The 19,481-nt window shown below is 39.4% G+C and overlaps 1 protein-coding gene across 2 annotated transcripts; it reads right to left on the reverse strand.

The window, feature by feature from the left end:
• Positions 1 to 4,546: 4,546 nt before the first annotated feature.
• On the reverse strand, positions 4,547 to 17,547 carry MORF4L2 (mortality factor 4 like 2). 2 transcript variants are annotated; one of them, XM_032330441.1, is made up of 4 exons: positions 17,435 to 17,547; positions 14,605 to 14,693; positions 7,310 to 7,414; positions 4,547 to 6,095 (listed from the first exon to the last, which is right to left on the reverse strand). In XM_032330441.1, the coding sequence occupies exon 4, from the start codon at positions 6,069 to 6,071 to the stop codon at positions 5,205 to 5,207; it is 867 nt and encodes a 288-aa protein (XP_032186332.1). In that variant the 5' UTR covers positions 6,072 to 6,095; positions 7,310 to 7,414; positions 14,605 to 14,693; positions 17,435 to 17,547; the 3' UTR covers positions 4,547 to 5,204. The 2 variants fall into 2 exon arrangements, with proteins under 2 accessions (XP_032186332.1, XP_032186331.1); XM_032330440.1 differs by lacking the exon at positions 17,435 to 17,547 and adding an exon at positions 16,081 to 16,188.
• Between the last annotated feature and the right edge of the window lie 1,934 nt (positions 17,548 to 19,481).

Raw genomic sequence — 19,481 nt, forward strand, 5'->3', positions numbered from 1 at the left:
TTTTATTTTGAACTTTTCTGGATAATTTTAAGGACATCTTTGAGAAAAAGCATGAAACCAGATTCTGTGCCTTGAAAAAAAATCCAATCTGTGGTTTTCTTTTACCATGAGTTTAACCTATCTACATTTATTATTATTGATGTAGATGTATTTCTGCCTTCCTATTTTGTGTTTGTTTTTTTTTTCTTTGCATTTTCCCCTTCCTCTCTTTACCTGCCTTCTGTTGGACCAAGAGAGTTTTCTTTGGAAAATTTTTGGAAATTTTTCTCTGGAATTTACACATTCTGTTTTTTTTTTATTTGATAAACACATTCTATTTTTATCTTTTAGTGCTTATCCCAAGATTTTTTCTAAATAGTTTAACTATATTTTTAAACAAAATATAGACTATCATCAACTTCTGTCCTTTTCCTTAAACACTTTTACATTTTGAATTTTTTCAAAAAAACATAGGAACAATTTCTGATAACTGGAATTTCTACATACAAGTTGTTAACCATTATAATTCATAGTTCATGATGCACATTTAAATGTTTTCTCATTTGATTCCAGAAAAAGCTCAGCTAAGTGTTACCTTCATAATGAATTAATGAATTAAAAAAAGAAAGTCTGGAAAAGAGGTCTTCAATTCCTTTTTGAGAGTAGGGGTAAGGGGGGGGAGAAAGAATCTTTTTTTTGAGATTTTTATTTTTATTTATTTATTTGATGGGAGTTGGAGTGGAAGACAGCACAGGAACGAGCTTGAGCACAAGCAGAGCTAGTGGCAGGCAGAAGGAAAAGCAGGCTCCCCACTAACTGAGCAGGGAGCTCCATGTGGGGGCTCAGGACCCTGGGATCATAACCTGAGCTGAAGGCAAGACACTTAACTGACTGAGCCACCCAGGTGCCCAAGAGTACTTCAATTATTTTTTTTAAAGATTTTATTTATTTATTTGACAGACAGAGATCACAAGTAGGCAGAGAGGCAGGCAGAGAGAGAGGAAGGGAAGCAGGCTCCCTGCCAAGCAGAGAGCCCCATATGGGGCTTGATCCCAGGACCCCAGGATCATGACCTAAGCCGAAGGCAGAGGCCCCAACCCACTGAGTCACCCAGGTGCCCCGAGCTCTTCAATTCTTATTGGTGTCCTTAAAGTCCCTTAAAAGTCTGGAGACCTCAGGTTGAGAACCACAGATCTTAGGAATACAGTCTTTACCCTTTCCTTTTGGGAAGGGAGAGAGAGAAATACAATTTTTGAACTTTCGTTCTGTGCCAGAAATTTGTCTTAGGCTAAACAAGCCTTCTATTTAATGGCCACCTTCTTTGCTTTCTAGGTGTTTGATGGATGTCATGAGAGTCATTTTACAACATGCTTCTGTACCAATCTACATACATTCTCCTAGATGGAAAATGGGCCTATTTATGGTGATAGTGATATTGATGAAAATAAATTAACAATTTTAGTAACTATTTATTATGGAACCACTACTTTAGCTAGGTGCTGTATCTCAGGAGGTAAACTCTCAGATCCACCCTTCAGTTTTAGAAAGGAAGCCATTTAGTCATTAAGATGGCTAGATGAAACTACATCACTTGTGCAGTTTCAAAACAGAGGCACTTGCTAAATCAACAGAGATTCTGGCAATAGTTTGCATACACTTATTATAATTGTCCTCTTTTTAAAAAAAATCAATGGGATGGCCTGGTTTAGGTCCTAATAAAGTATTTTGGGCCTCTCCTGAGTATTCCTAAGGTGTAGTCTTTATAAAAAATAAAGCAATTAACAAGAAATCAGCTAAAGTAAAAAGAAACCACATATGAACTTAACTGGAAATTACTGAATTATCAGTAATTGGGATATTAACATGTATATTGTATTCTTAAATTTTTCTCTCCTCCCATTTCCTACAGAGATCCAGGAGAGGGAGATTTGTGGCAGAGCTTGAAGTAGAAGCTGCTTGAAGCCAGTGGCTTTTAAGCCAGATGTCCCTGGATGGGAATGAAGGGCATTTGAAGACAAGAGAAGAGAGGTCAGGGTTTATGGGTCCTTCCAGTAGTGGAGACATGAGTATTTTTCCGAACCAGGATCCAAGACTATGGAAAGCTAGGCACCTTGTCTTACCAAAGATTCCCCTAATCTGGAGGGCTGGATAGAAGCAGCAGGAGCAAAATCCATGGATCTGAAATAGTGCCAGTTCAGTAAATGAACATCTGATCCCTAACCAGTATGACCAGGTATCTGAGGACGGTGGGAATCTCATGCTAGATCAGACCAGAGCATGTCTGTATGATTAATGGAGACCGGGAATCCCTAATAACAACTGAAGTAGACATCCTACCAACCTGCTACAGTTGAATTGAGGATCTTAAATTTATGTCCTTAAAGACAATCTTACTATCTTTTTAAAGACTTATTTACTTGGGAGATAGCGTACCAAGTGCACATGCATGCACATGCAGGGGGGAGGGGCAGAAGGTGAGAATCTTCCAGCAGACTCCCTGCTGAGTGCAGAGAACAGATAGTAGGGCTCTATCCCAATATTGGTAAGACCATGACTTGGGCCAAAACCAAGAGTCGGATCCTTAACCAACTGAGCCACCCAGGTACCCCTAAAGGCTATTTTTAAAAAAGATTTTATTTATTTATTTGACAGAGATCACAAGTAGGCAGAGAGAGACATGAGGAAGCAGTCTCCCTGCTGAGCAGAGAGCCCGATGTGGGGCTTGATCCCAGGACCCTGGGATCATGACCTTAGTCGAAGGCAGAGGCTTTAACCCAATAAGCCACCCAGGCGCCCTTAAAGGCAATTTTGAAATGTGTTATTTCTAACATGTTTAAGTGTGTGAGCTAAGCTTGTCTATGTGCTAGGTCTCCTATTCAGTTTCAAATAACGAAGGAAATGAACTCTTATGTTGTATTCTGAGTGTTAGGAACGATTCACACAGCGGTCCTCTGAATCTGAGTCCTTAAGAACTCTTCTAATTGGCCAGGCCCTACGTCCCTCAGAGGGGATAATGATTCTAAGACTATATGGTGAAGCATGAACTATGGTTATTTCAGGTGTGCATGTGCTAGAAATTTCTTAGTTGTCCTCACTGATCCATTTTTTTCTCTCTGCTGTGTGCCCCAAGCTTACCAATGTAGATTACATCAAAGGTTTTCCATGCCCTTTGGCTTCAGTTTGATTGAAGGGTAATACCCATAATAACGAGTTCAGGTATTTTTAACGCCCATATCCTGGATTCTCTGAAGTCTCTGTGAGCTGAGTCCTGAAGATCATAGCTGCTGTCAGATGGCCCTTTCCATACAGCTGTCTACCAACCAGTAACCACTCCCTTCCTCCCCTCCCTGTTCTCCTACCCCTCCTCCACACTCTCCTTTACCACTGCCCTCCCCTCTTACTCTACTTTTCTTTGCCTAGAGGTTACCATATGATGGACAGAATTGTGTCACCTCTAAATTCATACTGTGAAATCTTAACTCCCCAGTACCTCAGAATGGGACTGTGTGTGGAGATGGAATCTTTACAGAGATAGTTAAGTTAAAATGGAATCATAGTTAAGTTAAAATGGAATCATTAGGCCTCCTTAGAAGAGATTAGGACATAGACAGCTGCAGAGGTAAAGACTATGTGAAGTCACAGTAAGGCAGCCATCTACAAGCCAAGGAGAGGATTCAGAAGAAACCAATCTTGCCAACACCTTGATTTTAGACTTCTAGACTCCAGAACTATGAGAAAATAAATTTGTTTAAGCCACCTAGTTTGTGGTGGCTTTGATGTGGCAGCCCTAGCAAACTAATACATGCCATGACTCCTCTGTTAACAACTTAATAAAAAATTCTCCATTAAACTTCTCAAATCATCTATTTTGAGTCCCGTTTATTTCCTGCTGGGACCCTGACTGATCCAGTAGGACTATACAGGACTTATTTACAGATCTGTTCTCACTCTTATTTTCCAAAATTTCTGCAGTAACCAATGGAATATGTTTTTTGTTTGCTAAAGTAAAAAACACTGTTATGGAACAAAACGTGGTTTGGAAAATTTCCATATAGAATGGATTTATAATCATAGGCATCCAACATCAGCCCTCCTCCACAAATCCCCTAGATTCCCACTGTTATGTCTAAGGGATTACAAAAACAGAACAGGGCCTCAGTGTTCCAACTAGGGAAATCTGCCATCCTTGGTCCAAAATCTAGAAGTATTTCTGAAGGTGGCTGCCCATGCTTCCTTTTATGGCAAAGAGGAAGCCTCTGCACAAGTGTAAGGAACTGTTATAGTACCCACTAAATATTCTGTTACACCAGCCCAACTTAGAGGGGCAAGGAGCATCAGAACAAAACTGGCTCTTATAAGCTGTACTAGAAAGCAATCATACTCTGAGAAGCCACAGTGAGAGGGCAGGGGAGGGGAACTGGCATAACAGGATACTCCTGGCTGCCACACTCAACAGAAAAAGGAATTCTTTCACTGGAGTCTGAACTCTCTCTTCATTCCATCTAGATCCTTCCTGAGCCTGCTGACTTGTCAGCCTTGGTAATATTAAAGGCACGCTGCAAAATACTTGCTTTGAAATTTAGAAACAAATTTTATTTAAGATCTGAAATACAATTCCTAAAATATCAACTTCTCCAGAAAACCGTGGCTACACAATAATGCATTGCCTCTATCATGTTAGAACGTGCATTAGACTCAAATACAAAAACCATGAAACAAATCACCATCCTTCAACAATTTGAGCAAAGATAGAATGCCTAAGGAACAACATAGATGGACTTGCAGAGGATGGGCTGTTTTACTTCAAGCACCATAAAAAAAAGAGCACAAATGCATGGGTTTTCAGGTATATACATTAAGTTGAACCTTTGGCACTAGGAATCAGGGCATTTTGTCACGTAGCATTAACACATATTAGAAAATTGTGTAGTGTCAAAGGGATAGAACCACCAGCTTTCAAGCAATGTTGTCAACTAGGCAATAAAATGTTCTACTGAATGTTTCTTCTTTGTCTAATTACTGCGTACACTGGTAGCAACTTTGAAATGAGAAAAGGAGCTTGTACTCCTTTCATTTTCTGTTTAGAACAAAACAGAAAACAAACTGAAACATAAGCCCTGTTATACATTAACAATTTTAAAGAACATCAATTATACAAGAAAAAGACTAAGAACAAAAAGAGTGTTTACAGATACCAGACGTAACAGTGAGTGGTCAGTAGACCCTCACAGGGCTTTGCGGTGGTACTCAGCCGAAGCCACTTTGTAATCACTGGCAGTAAACAGAGATGCAGCATTCTTTGCCAGATATTTTAGGAAATCATGCAAATAGCCCAACAATAATGCAAGGCTCTTCTCATCAAGGGGCGTATATGCCAACATTGCTCCGATTCTTACAAATAATCTCAGTAGGTGTGGGGCTCCATAAACCTGGGACATTGGTGCATCAGGGTGAGCCAAGAGGATTTCTGCATACTGGGGCCTCTCAAATTTGTAGAGCAGCTGAGTGCCCAACATCACATTGAAATATTCTTTTATTCCTGCCACAACTTCATTAACTGCGTATTCCTTGTTATCAACATTTCCCTGCGACTTTTTGCAATTTGCATACTCTTCCAGAATGGCATCTACATTTTTCTTAGCAGGGAGTTGAAAGAGCTGCTTCTGCCTGGTAACTAAGTCCCAGTCCTCAACAAGCCATGGTTTTAATTCTTCGGGAATCTTCACTTTAACTTCCATTCTATTCTTAAAGGCCTCCTCGCTTTCAACAGTGGGATCGGCCCGGGCCCTTTTCTTCCGAGGTGGCTGGGGTGCTTCGCTGGTACTGCCACCATCTCCATTTCCAGGAGTCTTCTGCTTGTTCTTTCTTGTCTTCCTCACAGATCCTGAAGGGGGGTTCTCTGCAGAGCGACCCCCCCATCGCCCTGGGAGAGCCGGTTCCAGATTCTTCTGCTGTGGACCAGCAGTCTTCTTTCCTGAGGAGGCCCCTCTCATCTTACTTCTCTGCATATTGCTTCTAGTTGGTTTTTTAAAGTTGTCTTCTTCTGCAGATTGTTGTCCACGAGTTTGAGAACCCTGCTTTCTGGAACTCATTCAACCCTGTTTTTATTCCAACCACTGTAATATATAAAGGATTTTACTTGGTTGTTTTCTGTCATGACCCTTAATACACACTGCTTCATAAAGGCTCACCAAAGTAAAACACAAGCTATTCTCTTGGAATTTGTATTTCAAATCCTAGTTCAGGATCACCTGTAAGTGACTTACTACCTCTACCCTCACTTTGATCCTCACTATCAACCACTACTCTCACCCCATCCGATCACTCATCAGACTTGCCTGTAAGTTAGTTTTTTGGTACCGCTCAAAAGACAGGAATATAATTTTAGAAAAAGAATGAATTAAATGGAAAAAAAACTGTAAAAGGCAGCAGAATTGAAATTAAAGTCTCTGAACAAGAGAAATGACAAGATAAAATAAGAAAGATTAGTTGACTAGAGGCAAAATGACTAACAGTAAATGCTTTTGTAGGAGTTCAGGTAGGCCTGACTTGCGGTGATGACAGAGTCAAGAGAAACCAAATACAGAACTTGGTAAATGAAGAGGGAGCAGTCAAAGGTGGCTCTGCAATTTTAAGCCCGGGTAATTAATGAATTAATAAGAACACGGATTTTAATGGTTAGTTTAGAATTAGCAATGAATTAAATGGAAATAATTCATCCACTCAGTGAGTCATCATACATTAATACACATCTGCTTTGGGACAGATACTATGCCAGATGCTAGTGATTTAAGTATCTAAAGTGGCAATTAAAAAACTAGGTTAGTACATTGAGAGTTATAGGCACAGAGTACTTTGGAGCAAATAAATGGCATACGACACAACTTCTAGTATTAGCTTGTTGGAGGAGGTGATAATTCAGTGAGGGAGAAGTCAGTGATGACTCCCAGGTTTTGAGAATAGGTGATTAAGACATTAGTATTATCACCAAATGAGACTGCATCTAAAGGAGGAGGAAGTCGATTAGAGAGGAAAGAAGTTCAGTAGTGGATCTACTAAGTGTGAGGTATACAGTTAAACATTTAACTTTAAAGCTCAGGTGAGGGTCAGAGCCAGAAACGGAGATCTGAGAGTAATCATCATACAGCTGCTACCAGAAGTATGAAAACCATCAAAATCATTCATGGAGAGAAGAGGGAAGAAAAACTGAACCAAAGTATGATATAGTATAAAATACAGTAGAGAGAACTAGTAAGATAAAGATGAAAAAAAAAAACAGTATTCTATGATTCTTACAGTGTGACAGATGAAGCAATTTTTTTTGACTTACGTAATCCTCTTCCTTCTTTCCCTTCCAAGAACTCCTAGTGTTTTCCCAGATGGAACCTCCTAGATCTCCTGGAATGGTCTGGAAGGATGAGGCTGGGGACACAACCTAGAAAGGGAAACAGATTATCTGCAATGAAGATGAACTTTTGTGAAATAACACAGAAAAAAAAAAAAACCTAGTTTTTTGACCATGTGGTTTACAACTGCAATTATCAGAGAAAATATATGACCTCTGCTGTTAGACATACTTCTACTTCAATCAGACTCTGCCATTTATGAATTGTGAGGACTTGGGCAAGATATGCAAGCTCTCTTAGCCTCTTTTACTCATCTAATGAGGCCAAACTATCCCTTGACTTCACAGGTTCTTTTTTTTTTTTTTAAGATTTTATTTATTTATTTGACAGAAAGAGAGATCACAAATAGGCAGAGAAACAGACAGAGAGAGAGATGAGGAGAATCAGGCTCCCTGCTGAGCAGAGAGCCCTATGCGGGACTCAATCCCAGGTCCCTGGGATCATGACCTGAGCCGAAGTAGAGGCCTAACCCACTGAGCCACCCAGGCGCCCGACTTCACAGGTTCTTAAGAACTTCATAAATGAGGGACGCCTGGGTGGCTCAGTTGGTTAAGCAGCTGCCTTCGGCTCAGGTCATGATCCCAGCGTCCTGGGATCAAGTCCCACATTGGGCTCCTTGCTCGGCAGGGAGCCTGCTTCTCCCTCTGTCTCTGCCTGCCACTCTGCCTGTGCTCGCTCTCGCTCCCTCTCTCTCTCTGACAAATAAATAAAATCTAAAAAAAAAGAACTTCATAAATGAGACCTGGCTAAATAGCTAGCATGGTATCTTGCAGGAATACATGTGAATATGGGTATACAGATGTTCACTACAGTGGTGTTCTTAATACCGAAGAACTGGAAACACCTCAACATTCATCGGTAGGGCAATGGGAACACAGATTCTGTATGCACACTATAGAACATTCAAATCAATTAAGCAGAGAACCATGTATGAATATAGAAAGATGTTCAATGCTACATTATTAGATAAATAGGCATAATGTTTTACAGGTACAATAGGATCCTGTAGAGAGCGCACAGGCCAAGATATAACATCAGTCCTGTACAGTTCTTATGTACAGTGTGATCAAATTCCTATTTTAAACTGATATGTATAAATGCATAGGAAAAGTATCCAGATGAAATCAGTACCACTGTTAAAATCAGGGTAACCTCTGGGAAAAAATGATGATGGTAGACCAGCCTTAAACCAGGTTTCTCTGGTAACTATTAATTTCACCCACATAAAAAGGCCCTTGGCCAATCCCTAGCCCTTAAAACAATGTGAGCAGGTGTAAAGGAAGCCCTGAGGGGGAAAATAAGAGGTAAAAAAATGCTAGACAACTAGCGCCTTGAATCAGGGAAACCAGTTATTGGGAAGACAGGCCTGAGTACCAGAGATTTCACTAAGCAAACGATACCCTCTCACTCAAAGGACACAAAGATCTGAGTAAAGAAATCAAGGGCAAAGGAGGTCCTCAGAGAGCACCAACTCTGTGAATACGGATACTGACCCTGTGGGAATCAGAAACCTGCCTGAGGGATAAAGAGACACATCCTTGGAAGGATCAGACAGTAGCCAGTGTGTCATGGCATTGCACTGTAAGCCACTGAGCTTACAAAAAGGATGTTTCTAAACAAATACTGTGCCCAGGACAGAGGGGAGACAGTATCTGAGAATTTAGTTAAGTAATTTACTTGAAATTCAGAAAGCCCACCTCGGAGTTAATATAGTAGAGCTTCCACAATACACGGGGGACAGTTAACATACCAACTAAAGAAAGCAAGATGGCTCAGTGCCAGCCAGACTGTGAAACAGAATTGAGGCCAGGTGGGATGCAAAGTACTTTGGAAGTCTCACAGTCATCAGCAATTCCTTACTGAGGAGGAACTTTAAAATGATAGCTGAACATACCATACATCCCTGGCATTGACCACATATATTCATTCATAGGAAAACTACAAAAAGGAATTCTACCTGGTTCTAATTAACTGGGTGGGTTCTGTCATTCTCTACAAATTCTTCCCCTCATATAGTCTCAATGAAATATCTGACATTTTACAGAAAAAATACCTGCACCACAAATCAAGGTTTGTGACTGCTGAATAAAGCCATGGAAACAGCCTTTGTATTAGTTGTCTCAGTTCCTTTATTTTCATCTAAGTAGCCTACAGATCAAACAAGCAACTATTACTATCTAGAAGTCAGAAACCAGACATGAAAAGAAGGGAATACCTACCTTTTGATGTCTGGCTCCTACTTGTAAGTTTCTGAATAGCTTTCCATTCTGTACATCCCTTCCCAGCTTAACACTGCTCCATGATCAATGACAGATGTGCTGTGCACATTCATTTAAAAAGTTTGCACTACAGTTTACTTAATTTGGGGCTATTTTAAACTGAGTTTGCCAGTTTGTCTTGAGTTTCAGGCTTTATTAGTGTTTACTGGCTTAGTACACCTACCCTTTGCTCCATCATGCTCTCTCCATTATCTCCATCTAAATACTACAGAAGTCTTCTTTCCTCCTCAAATCTCCAACTCTAGTCCATGTTTCTCTTCCATCTCCAATACCGTATGAAGTGGATCTTAGTACTCCAGAGTTTAATATTTAAATGTCTTGTGTTAGTTTTGCTTATAGACCACCACCATTATTCTATTTGCCACAGGTCTTGTGTTATACATATCACATATCTCTTTGAGCAGCACTTAGGTCCCTGGGGGGGCACACTACAGAGAATCAAAGTGAGGAAGTGATTCAATACATGAAGAAAATGTAGGCACAAATTAGGGACAAGTCATCAAATATTTTCCCACATGTTTTCTACAGGTCAGCTCTGGGGGTAGGTCAGACATTGAGAAAACACATTTGTAGATTTGCCCTAGTTTTCTAAATTTCTGTGTAAATACTTATTTATACTGATCATCAAATCTCAACCTTCCCTATTTAAAAATGTGGTATCACAAACTAGTTTTCTTTCCCTTGTAACATAATATACATCTTGAGAGCTGTGTACTTCATCAAATGGTCCTACCTCAATCTAACCACCCTTAACAGAAAGTGATTCCTCTTCAATTTACCCTGCAGTAAATATTGCAACATTTTTGTCCTCATTTCCCATTATTTAATACTTCCAGATGCAGATTTAGGGGGTCAAGAGGTAGTAACACATCACCAAATTACTTCCCCAAGCTGTGCCAGTTTCCAACCTTACTAGGAGTGTGTATAACTATCACTTATACTCTGGTCAGCAGTGGCTAGGCTCATCTACAACATCTGATAAAATGTTTAGTTGTTCAATTTTTATTAGACATTTTAACATTTAAAAAGTGTCTACTGACTATATAGGCTTTGGTCCTGTGCCCATTCAGTTGGTTCTTAGTGATTTTAACATCTATAGGAGCTTTTTAAAAAAATTTTATTTATTTAGGGGGGCCTGGGTGGCTCAGTGGGTTAAAGCCTCTGCCTTCGGCTCAGGTCATGATCCCAGGGATGGAGCCCATCATCAGGCTCTCTACTCAGCAGGGAGCCTGCTTCCCCCTCTCTGCCTGCTTCCCTGTGATCTCTGCCTGTCAAATAAATAAATCTTAAAAAAAACACACAACACCTATTACTATTGTGAATGGTGCCTTGTTTTTACTTCTGCACTTATTCAAATGTATGATGCATCCCAATTTCAGAGACATTAAAATGTGGGAAAATGTGTGTCTTTTTAAGATTTTATTTATTTGACAGAGATTACAAGTAGGCAGAGAGGCAGGCAGAGACAAAGGGGAAAGCAGGCTCCCCACCAAGCAGACAGCTCGATGCTGGGCTCCATCCCAGAACCCTGGGATCATGACCCGAGCTTAAGGCAGAGGCTTTAACCCACTGAGCCACCCAGGTGCCCTGGATCTCTTTATATATCAAAAGTTGTCATTCTGGGGCAAATACTTCCCCTAGTGTTCTTTTATAGTGCCTAATGTTAAGATTTTAGAGTTTTACATAATGAAACATTAACTTTCCTTTCCACTGTTAAAAGATGTCATTTTAATAGAGGTTTTACATTTTCTTAATCCATCTAGAATTTGCTAAGTTATGAACAGAAAATCTGCATTATTTTCCCCAAGTAGTTAATACTGTGGCATCATTTATGGGTAATCTTTCCTTTACATAGGTGTAAATTCCAAAATACATAAAAATGGGGGAATTCCTCCTTTTCATCCCCTCCCTAATCCCAAAATAACTGTGTAAGCTTTCAGATCTTATGTGCATAGTCACACAAATATATAATCTATAAAACTAAATGTGTACTTTATATTTCATTTGGCAAATGTGAGACATCTTGCCCCCCACCTTTTCTCACTTTGTCATGGGCATCTTTTTGTCCACACATACCTAGCTCATTCTTTTTAATATTCACATTACCCTATAATCTCTATGTGGCAGAATTTAACCAGTCCTTTATTAAAAGTTTAAGTTGTTCCCAGTACTTCATTATTACAGAAACGCTTTAAGAGTCGTCAGTGTACAGATATATTAGAGCATCAGGGATTTCAGGGCTATTCTCAAAAACAGAACTGTTCAAAGGATTGGTGTACTTTTAACTTTGATGAGATAGAGGCAAATTCAATTTGTAAAGAACCACTTCAATTTGTACTCCCAGCAAAAATTATTAAAGTTCATTCACCTATACCTTGAGCAACACGGGATAAATGTCTTTTGGAAAAAAATTTTTTTTTTTGCTTATCTAGTATGTAGTATATCACTGAGTATCTTTCACACATCCATGTGTATGTTTTTCTTATGTGAATATGTTTCTATACTAGATTGTTTGCTTCCTTTACTGATTTCTAATAATAAATCCTAAGTATTCTTGGATATGTTGGAAACATTTTTTCCAAACTCATTTTCCTTCTCTGGGGGTGAGTGTATACATAAAATCACACAGAAAAATATGTCAAACTTTTCCTTTGTGAACTTGGCATTTATGTCATACCTAGGGAAAATGCTCCCAAATCAATATTCTAAAAATGATTTCCTGTATTTCTTGGTATTTCTATAGTTTCTTCCAAATATGTAACTTTTCCTAATATTACTTATTAAAGAGGTCATCCTTTCCACACTGATCCGAAATTCTATTAGAGAACATTCTAAATTCCTAGATGTGCATGGGTCTTTGAAGGTACTCTTTTCCCAATGATTTGATTATTCAATTGTTAAATGTTATCACTATTTCTAGGTCACCTGTTCCGTCACAGTGGTATCTGTTCTCACACCAGCATTGCACTGGTTTAATTACCATAAAGACATAAATGTTGCCCTAGAATAACACTTGTAAATGGTTTCCAAGGATGTTTGATGCATTACTTGAAGTAGCAAACACTGAAGTCAATGTGGAGGACTATCACTAGTGATTTGTAAAGATAAAATGTGGTTTATCCATAATATGGATTATCACGCTAGTCAAAACAATGCCACTGTGAAAGGAATCAAACAGAACTCTAAGAATGAACATGAAGACATCCAAGATAATTCTTTGAATAAAAACAGCAAGTTGCAAAAACAATTCCCATAGTGTGATAGATACCATATTTATGTAAAAGAAAACACTATATATATATATATATCTCCATGTATGTTTTTCAACAGGTACTTAAAGATCTAGAAGGAAACAGAACTGAGAATAGTGATGAACTGGAGGTTAAGAAATAGAAACCTGAGCCTACTTCATAGTATTTAAACCTTTTCATTCTAAGGATAATATATTCACATAGCAATTATGAGACTAAAAATCTGTCTTAAAATATACATATTTAAATTCAATGATTTTTTAAAATCGATTCTTATCCTTAGACCTCAACAGTGGACTTTTCAGTAAATTATCACCGTGTATAATACATTTTGTAGGCATCCCTCCCCCCTTCTAGGTTCTGCCCATTCTTGTAGGTCCAGGTCAAGGTCCTTTTCCTCTTTGAGGCTTTCTCCATTTCAGGATACCCTGGACCTTGCCTTCTGAGCTCCTACTAGCGTTAACAGCCCATCTCCCTCCCTTTTGCCCTTAATCATTCTCCAAATGGCTTCCTGTAAAGGGGTTTTGTGCCTACACATCTACTGAATCTTTCCCACCAGTGCAGCGCCCTCCTCTGCAACCCAGCTTTCAGAAGAGAAAAAAAAAATTAGAAGGAAAATACAGTGACTACATGGGAAAATAAACCTTTCAAGTCCTAAAGAAACCTTCTTTCATCCCCTCATGCAAGTGATGGGCCATTTCGGAATGCAGACTCCGAAAGCTAACATTTTGGTATGGGTGTGTCACAAATCAAGTGTGAACAACATCTCCTATGGTTTGTTGTAATAAACCTTTAAATACACATATACCATGCCAGTTACATTTATATCCATTCTCTTCTGGATCTTGGAACACTTCCTTTATGTTTAACATATTTTTTGAGTCTGAGACAAAGGAGGAATGACACAAAAGCTGTTAGCAGACTGAATATGGTTATGATTTCCTAGTTAAAATTATAGTGCCTGGAAATTTCCTTGTAAATAAATATGATCAATATACTCAGTATCTTTCTAGATTGTTAGGACAAGCCAGAAGTCTTAATTTCAGAATTCAGTTCTAGAGGTAACTGCTGCTTCTGGAAAATCAGGAAAGAAACCGACAGCATTATTATTATTATTATTATTTTACATTTCCAAACAGAAGAATCCACTGCTTTTAGAAATTTAAGAGTGTATGTGTGGGTAAACCATAATTATTATTAAAGCAAACACTTATATGTACCAAGCACTGTCCCTTCAAAAATCCTATGAAGTAGGAACTATTACCATCTTTATTTTACACATGAGGAAATTTAGGGACAAAGGGAGGTAAGTACCTTGCCCAGGATCACACAGCAAGTGGCAGAGACAGAATTCAAACTAAGGAAGTCAGTATTTGCTTTCAATCACTAAATTATGCTATACGTGAGATGCCACGAAGTTTTTTTAAAAAAAGAATTATATATTTATACACACATATAAATATATGGAACTAACCCTAGGGTATCAACTGTATTATCTTTTATCAAAGAATGTAATGTAATCTGTTTGGGTACTTGCTACACTGGAAGCACCCATCCTTTTCTTCTTAGAATTTAGAGTGCTTTCCCAGATAGGGGCTTATTAAACTTCAAAATATTCCTGGACAGTTAGGAAGGTTATGTGGAATTATCTTGTTTGAGAGCTGAGGCCAGGAGGAGAGAGGCACTTACCTAGTTTCTGTAATCAGGGATGGTTCTGCAATCAGGATCAGATCTTCTGATCCTTACAATACAGCAAACTTAGCTTTTCTGATGATGGCCTGGAAGGTCAAAGAAGGGGACAGAAAAGGACATAACGTAAAAAGATATGAGATCCTTTTTTTTTCCTCCACCAACCAATGCATTTATCACACACAAAGGACACAATGCCTGATAAATAATGTACAAATGTTTCTTTTCCCTTTCTTGTGGTTATATTTTCAAAACGACTTTACTGTACATTTATCTTTATTTCTGATAAAGTAACAGTCCTTTTTATACTTCTTATGAATAATAATTTCAAACGAATAAAAATGTAGAAGGAAGAGTAATATAAACCTATTACCAATCACCCAGCTTCAACAATTACCAACTGAAGGCCATCTTGTTTCATCTATAACCCCACCCACTTCTCCCCCCCAACTCCGATTTTTTTAAGCGCAAGGAATAGCTGATTTTCTGCATTTTATTATGGAAAATGTCAAACATATACCAAGGAAGACATAATAATATAAGGAACCCCTTATGCCCCATCACTCAGCTCAAACAATTATTAACTTAGGGCCAGTTTTGTTTCATCTATGTCCCTCCCCATTTCCCCTACCGCTGAGATTATTTTGAAGCAAATTCCAGTCATTAACATATATGAAGTCATTCCCAGACATTTTATTACTTAATCCGCAAATATTTTCCTGTTTCTCTACAACATAAAGATAATTTGAAATTGTAACCATTAATGCCATTACAACGTCTAAAAAATCGACATCATTTCCTTAAAAAAAAACTGCAAATCCGTCTTCAAATTTTCCCGATGCATCTTAAGCAGCTATTTTTTTTTTTAAGCTGGTGTGTTCCAATCAGGATCCAAACAAGGCCTACTGATCGCATGTGGTTCATCTCCTGATCGCTCTCGTTCTCCATCTCCCCCCACCCCCGCTCCGGCCTTTTAAACTTTTCAATATGGAAAATTCCAATCCCCGCTATTTTGAGCTAATTCTCAAATAGTAAATTATTTAATCAGTAAAGACTGGTATGTCTCTTTTATAGCTCGAATTTCTTATAGGAAAGAATCTGATGGGCAGGGAAAACACTATAATGAACGAATTTACATAATTTATGTTTTTCTTTCATTCTGTTACGCGGGTTTTTCACTACACAATAATAGCGAATAGCTTTCGGAACCAAGATTGGTATTAAGTGTCTTATACGCACTAATACACAGTACAAGCCTGTGAGGTAAACGTCTCTGAGGTAGATACTATTATATCACCATTTTACAAACATGGAAACCGAGACACTGAAAGAACAGGAGCCAGCCCAAGCTGGGCGTTGGCGAGTAGAAATTTGAATGCAGCTCTGCTCAAATGCGAAGCCATTAGTTAATCTCGCCAATATATGCGACGATAAAAAGAAATCGTCAACCCTTTCACCCCACCCCCACCCCGAAACCTGAAACGAGAATCCAGTTCTTTCCAGCAGCCGACGTGTGATCACTGCCGTTCCTCCAACCGCCATAGTAAAGCCAGGTTTCTCTGGCAACTGATATCCATAGGCAGACACGTCACCTTGGAGGCGGGATTATAGCCTCCAGCCAATCACAATCGTCTTGTCTAAGTTTTAGAATGTTCCATAACCAAATGATTGGACAAGGCCTAACACGTCAGCGATGACACTTCGCCGCAGTAAAGGCGGGTGCTAGCAACCTGCTTCTTCACGGTTAAGGCTTGAAGCAAGCCAATCATCTTTTTTCTTTAGTGCGGACTCTGGCCAATGACTCTCGCCCTCTTAGGTTCTTAGCCCGCCCTCCAAAAGCGCGACGGCCGTTGGGTCAGAAGTCTATAGGGCAGGGTGTTCACGTGGCCTGTTTTCACGACCCAGAGTTCCCCTGACCGGAGTTTCTTTTTTTTTTTTTTTTTCCTGCAGGGAGGCATTATGGGTTTTTTTTTTCCTCCACTGGGAAAGGAAGTGTCTACGTGGCCTGCGGAAACAGGATGGGCGGAAATGAGCTAAGGTTCCCGCGAGTGGGGAAGCGCGAGGTCAAATTTGGGGCCACGCCCCCGAATCTCTTGCGCAACTGTCGGAGCAAAAAAAATAAAAGCGGAGCAGGGGTTTTAATGTGTGAGTTGGGGTGGTGGGTGTGTGGGTGCGTGGTGTTGGGGCCTGTGTTTGTGTGCGGGCAAGGTCGCGTAGCCTTGGGGTTGGGATATGTACGCGGCAGCCCTCGTGGCGTCGGTGGTGGTGGGTTTGCGCAGGCGTGCTCCCCTAGCGTTGGGACACAGGCGTTGGGGCCGGTGTGTGTCCAGGAGCGGGGCCGTGCGTGTGTGTGCGCGCACATGTGTATGTGCTTGTGTGCGTGCACGCGCGCTGTGTACCGGATAGTATCTACTTCGTATAAGTTTGAAAACTGTTCTAATGAAAAGGAAAATAAGTAAAGGCGCCCGTAACCAATAAAGAGCCTTTGCCAGAAATATGTTGGCCTTTCCTATTGATTTAATTTCAGACCCTAAAAATACCCTTTCTTCCCACGTTTTTCTCTGCTGACAAAATCCTGTTCTAAACCATAGCCCTCCAATAAATAGTTCAGAGCCAAACGTTCCCATCCCCATATGAGCAGTTACAAGGTGCCACTTCTTTCCCGTTTCCTAGTAACTTCTCCCTGCCCCCCCCAAAGTTGACTGCCATTCTCTTGGCACAAACACAGATTTCTGCCGGTAACATACGTGATAGCCTTCCCCTCCGTCTCTCTATCTATATTTATACACACACAGACTCTGAATTTCTGTGGGGGCTGAGACTCTCTTACCTTTTTGTCCTGATCTCCAAGCACAGTGCCCTTCAGGCAAGTACGCGGTCAGCTAGTTTTCCAGAAAGTTCTCTGGGTGAGGTTTATACCTCTTGAGTCTGCCACTAGATGCCACCAAATCCCAGCAAAGGATTGGCTGTTTAGTCCCTGGAATTATGGGATTTTGTTCCCCTATTTCTGATTTGTTGAACTCCACAAACAATGTATAGGGAATCTGTAAATTTTTCATTGGTAAGGAAAAAATCAAATTAACTTTTGAAAATAAGGAAGCAGAGAACTATGGCCCTAGATTCAAATGTTTTTTCCTTATTTCTTCTTAAAAAAATTCCCCCTCCAGCCCTCTCTTCTTTCCTCCTTGCCTTTTGGGGGGTTAGAATTAATGAATGACCCCAGGCACTGATGCTGATAAAGATCTGAATCCTTTCTGTACATCTTTTTTCCAATGCTAACAACATTCTCCAGTGGAAAATATAGGTGGCTGTTTAGTCAATAAAGACAGATGAAAACATGGACCCCGATACTGAAAACCGATCTTTTTCTCTTGAAATTTTTATTAAATATGTGTTTGCACCCTATTTTTTGTAGTGGCACTGCTACACTTTGTTATGTCTTTGGAGTTAGAGACCCAATTTTAATTCCCCACTTAGCTGTGAGACCTTGGGCAAATGATTTATGTTCTGTGATGCTCAGTTTTTTGCATACTTTCTATATTTTAGATGCTGTGTCATATCCTTTACATGGATATTCTTCTAATCCTCACAAGTCCTTATTAGATGGGTATGAATAAAACTCAAAAAAACAAAAATTAATGTATCTTTCAACTGCTAATCATATACATTTGTGTGCATGCACACATGTGCACATGCATGCACAAAGTGTAGGGGGCGAGATTTAGAGCTGTGGTTCTCAGAGTGTTTTCCAGACCCAGTGGTAGCATTATTACCACTTTTGGGGAAGTTGTCAGAAATTCAATGGTCAGGCTCCACCTCAAATCTAATGAATCAGAAATCCTAGGGGTGGGGTTTGGTGATCTGTGTTACACTGTTCTGCTGATTGCAATGTACACTAAAGTTAAAACCATGGCTTTGGAAGGCAGAAATGCAATGCTGGTTTTGTACACTCCACTAGAGGGTGCTACAGAACTTAAAGCGAGGTCATAAATGATATGTTAATTGAGACACCCTGCATATTTTATAAAAAATTTTTGTCTTTTTTTATTGATGTATAGTTGACATACAATGTTATATTAGTTTCAGGTGTACATCATCCTGCATATTATCAGACCCATTTTAAGATTAAAAACTAACTATAGAGGTGTTCAGTTGTTTTCTCCGTGTGGACAAGTATGGGAGTCAGGATTTGAACTTTACCTGCTTCTCAAGCCCAGACCCTTGACAGTACTCTGTTTTTCATCTATAATAGCTTGTCTTGCTGGGCCTCAAAATATATTACAGATACCTTGTTCCCTGCTTGGATAACATTGACTAGACTGCCAAGAAGAGGGCAGGAAAGCAAACTAAGTAAGTGGAAATATTTTGATGATTTCATACCCTCCCTCATGTTTCTTCTGTAATATCAAGTAAAGCTCTTGAGTGTTTTCCTTCTTGTTTTTATATTTCCCAAATGCTCTCTGTATCCTACACTTCTCTTTTTCAGTTTATGTCTGAACCTTATCTATGTGTGGAAGAGAAATCAGGGTGGTCAGGAAACAGTTGTTGAAAGCCTATTATGGGCCACACTATATAGCTCTATATACATTAATCCCAACGAAAGGCCTGTAAATTAGGTGATGACTGTAATCATTTTATAATGATGAAAATGAGTTCTAGAGAATATAATTATTTTTCTTTGGTCATACAACTTGTAAGTGGTGGAGTCTAGGTAATTCCTGGTATATCTGACAGTATTAACCACTAAACTTTCTACTGCTCAGTTGAATCTTGTTTAGTTACTGTTTATGTAACTTTCATCATGTTATTTTATTTTTCTGAGCCTCAGTTTTGCTATACATTAAGTGGGAACAAATATTCCTGCTTCATGTTAGAGG

The sequence above is a fragment of the Mustela erminea genome, chromosome X (assembly GCF_009829155.1).
Source record: "Mustela erminea isolate mMusErm1 chromosome X, mMusErm1.Pri, whole genome shotgun sequence".
Classification (NCBI taxonomy): Eukaryota; Metazoa; Chordata; class Mammalia; order Carnivora; family Mustelidae; genus Mustela; species Mustela erminea.

Bases quoted from the DNA above. Each gene is read 5' to 3' on its own strand.
- MORF4L2 (XM_032330441.1), bottom strand. From the start codon at position 6,071: ATGAGTTCCAGAAAGCAGGGTTCTCAAACTCGTGGACAACAATCTGCA.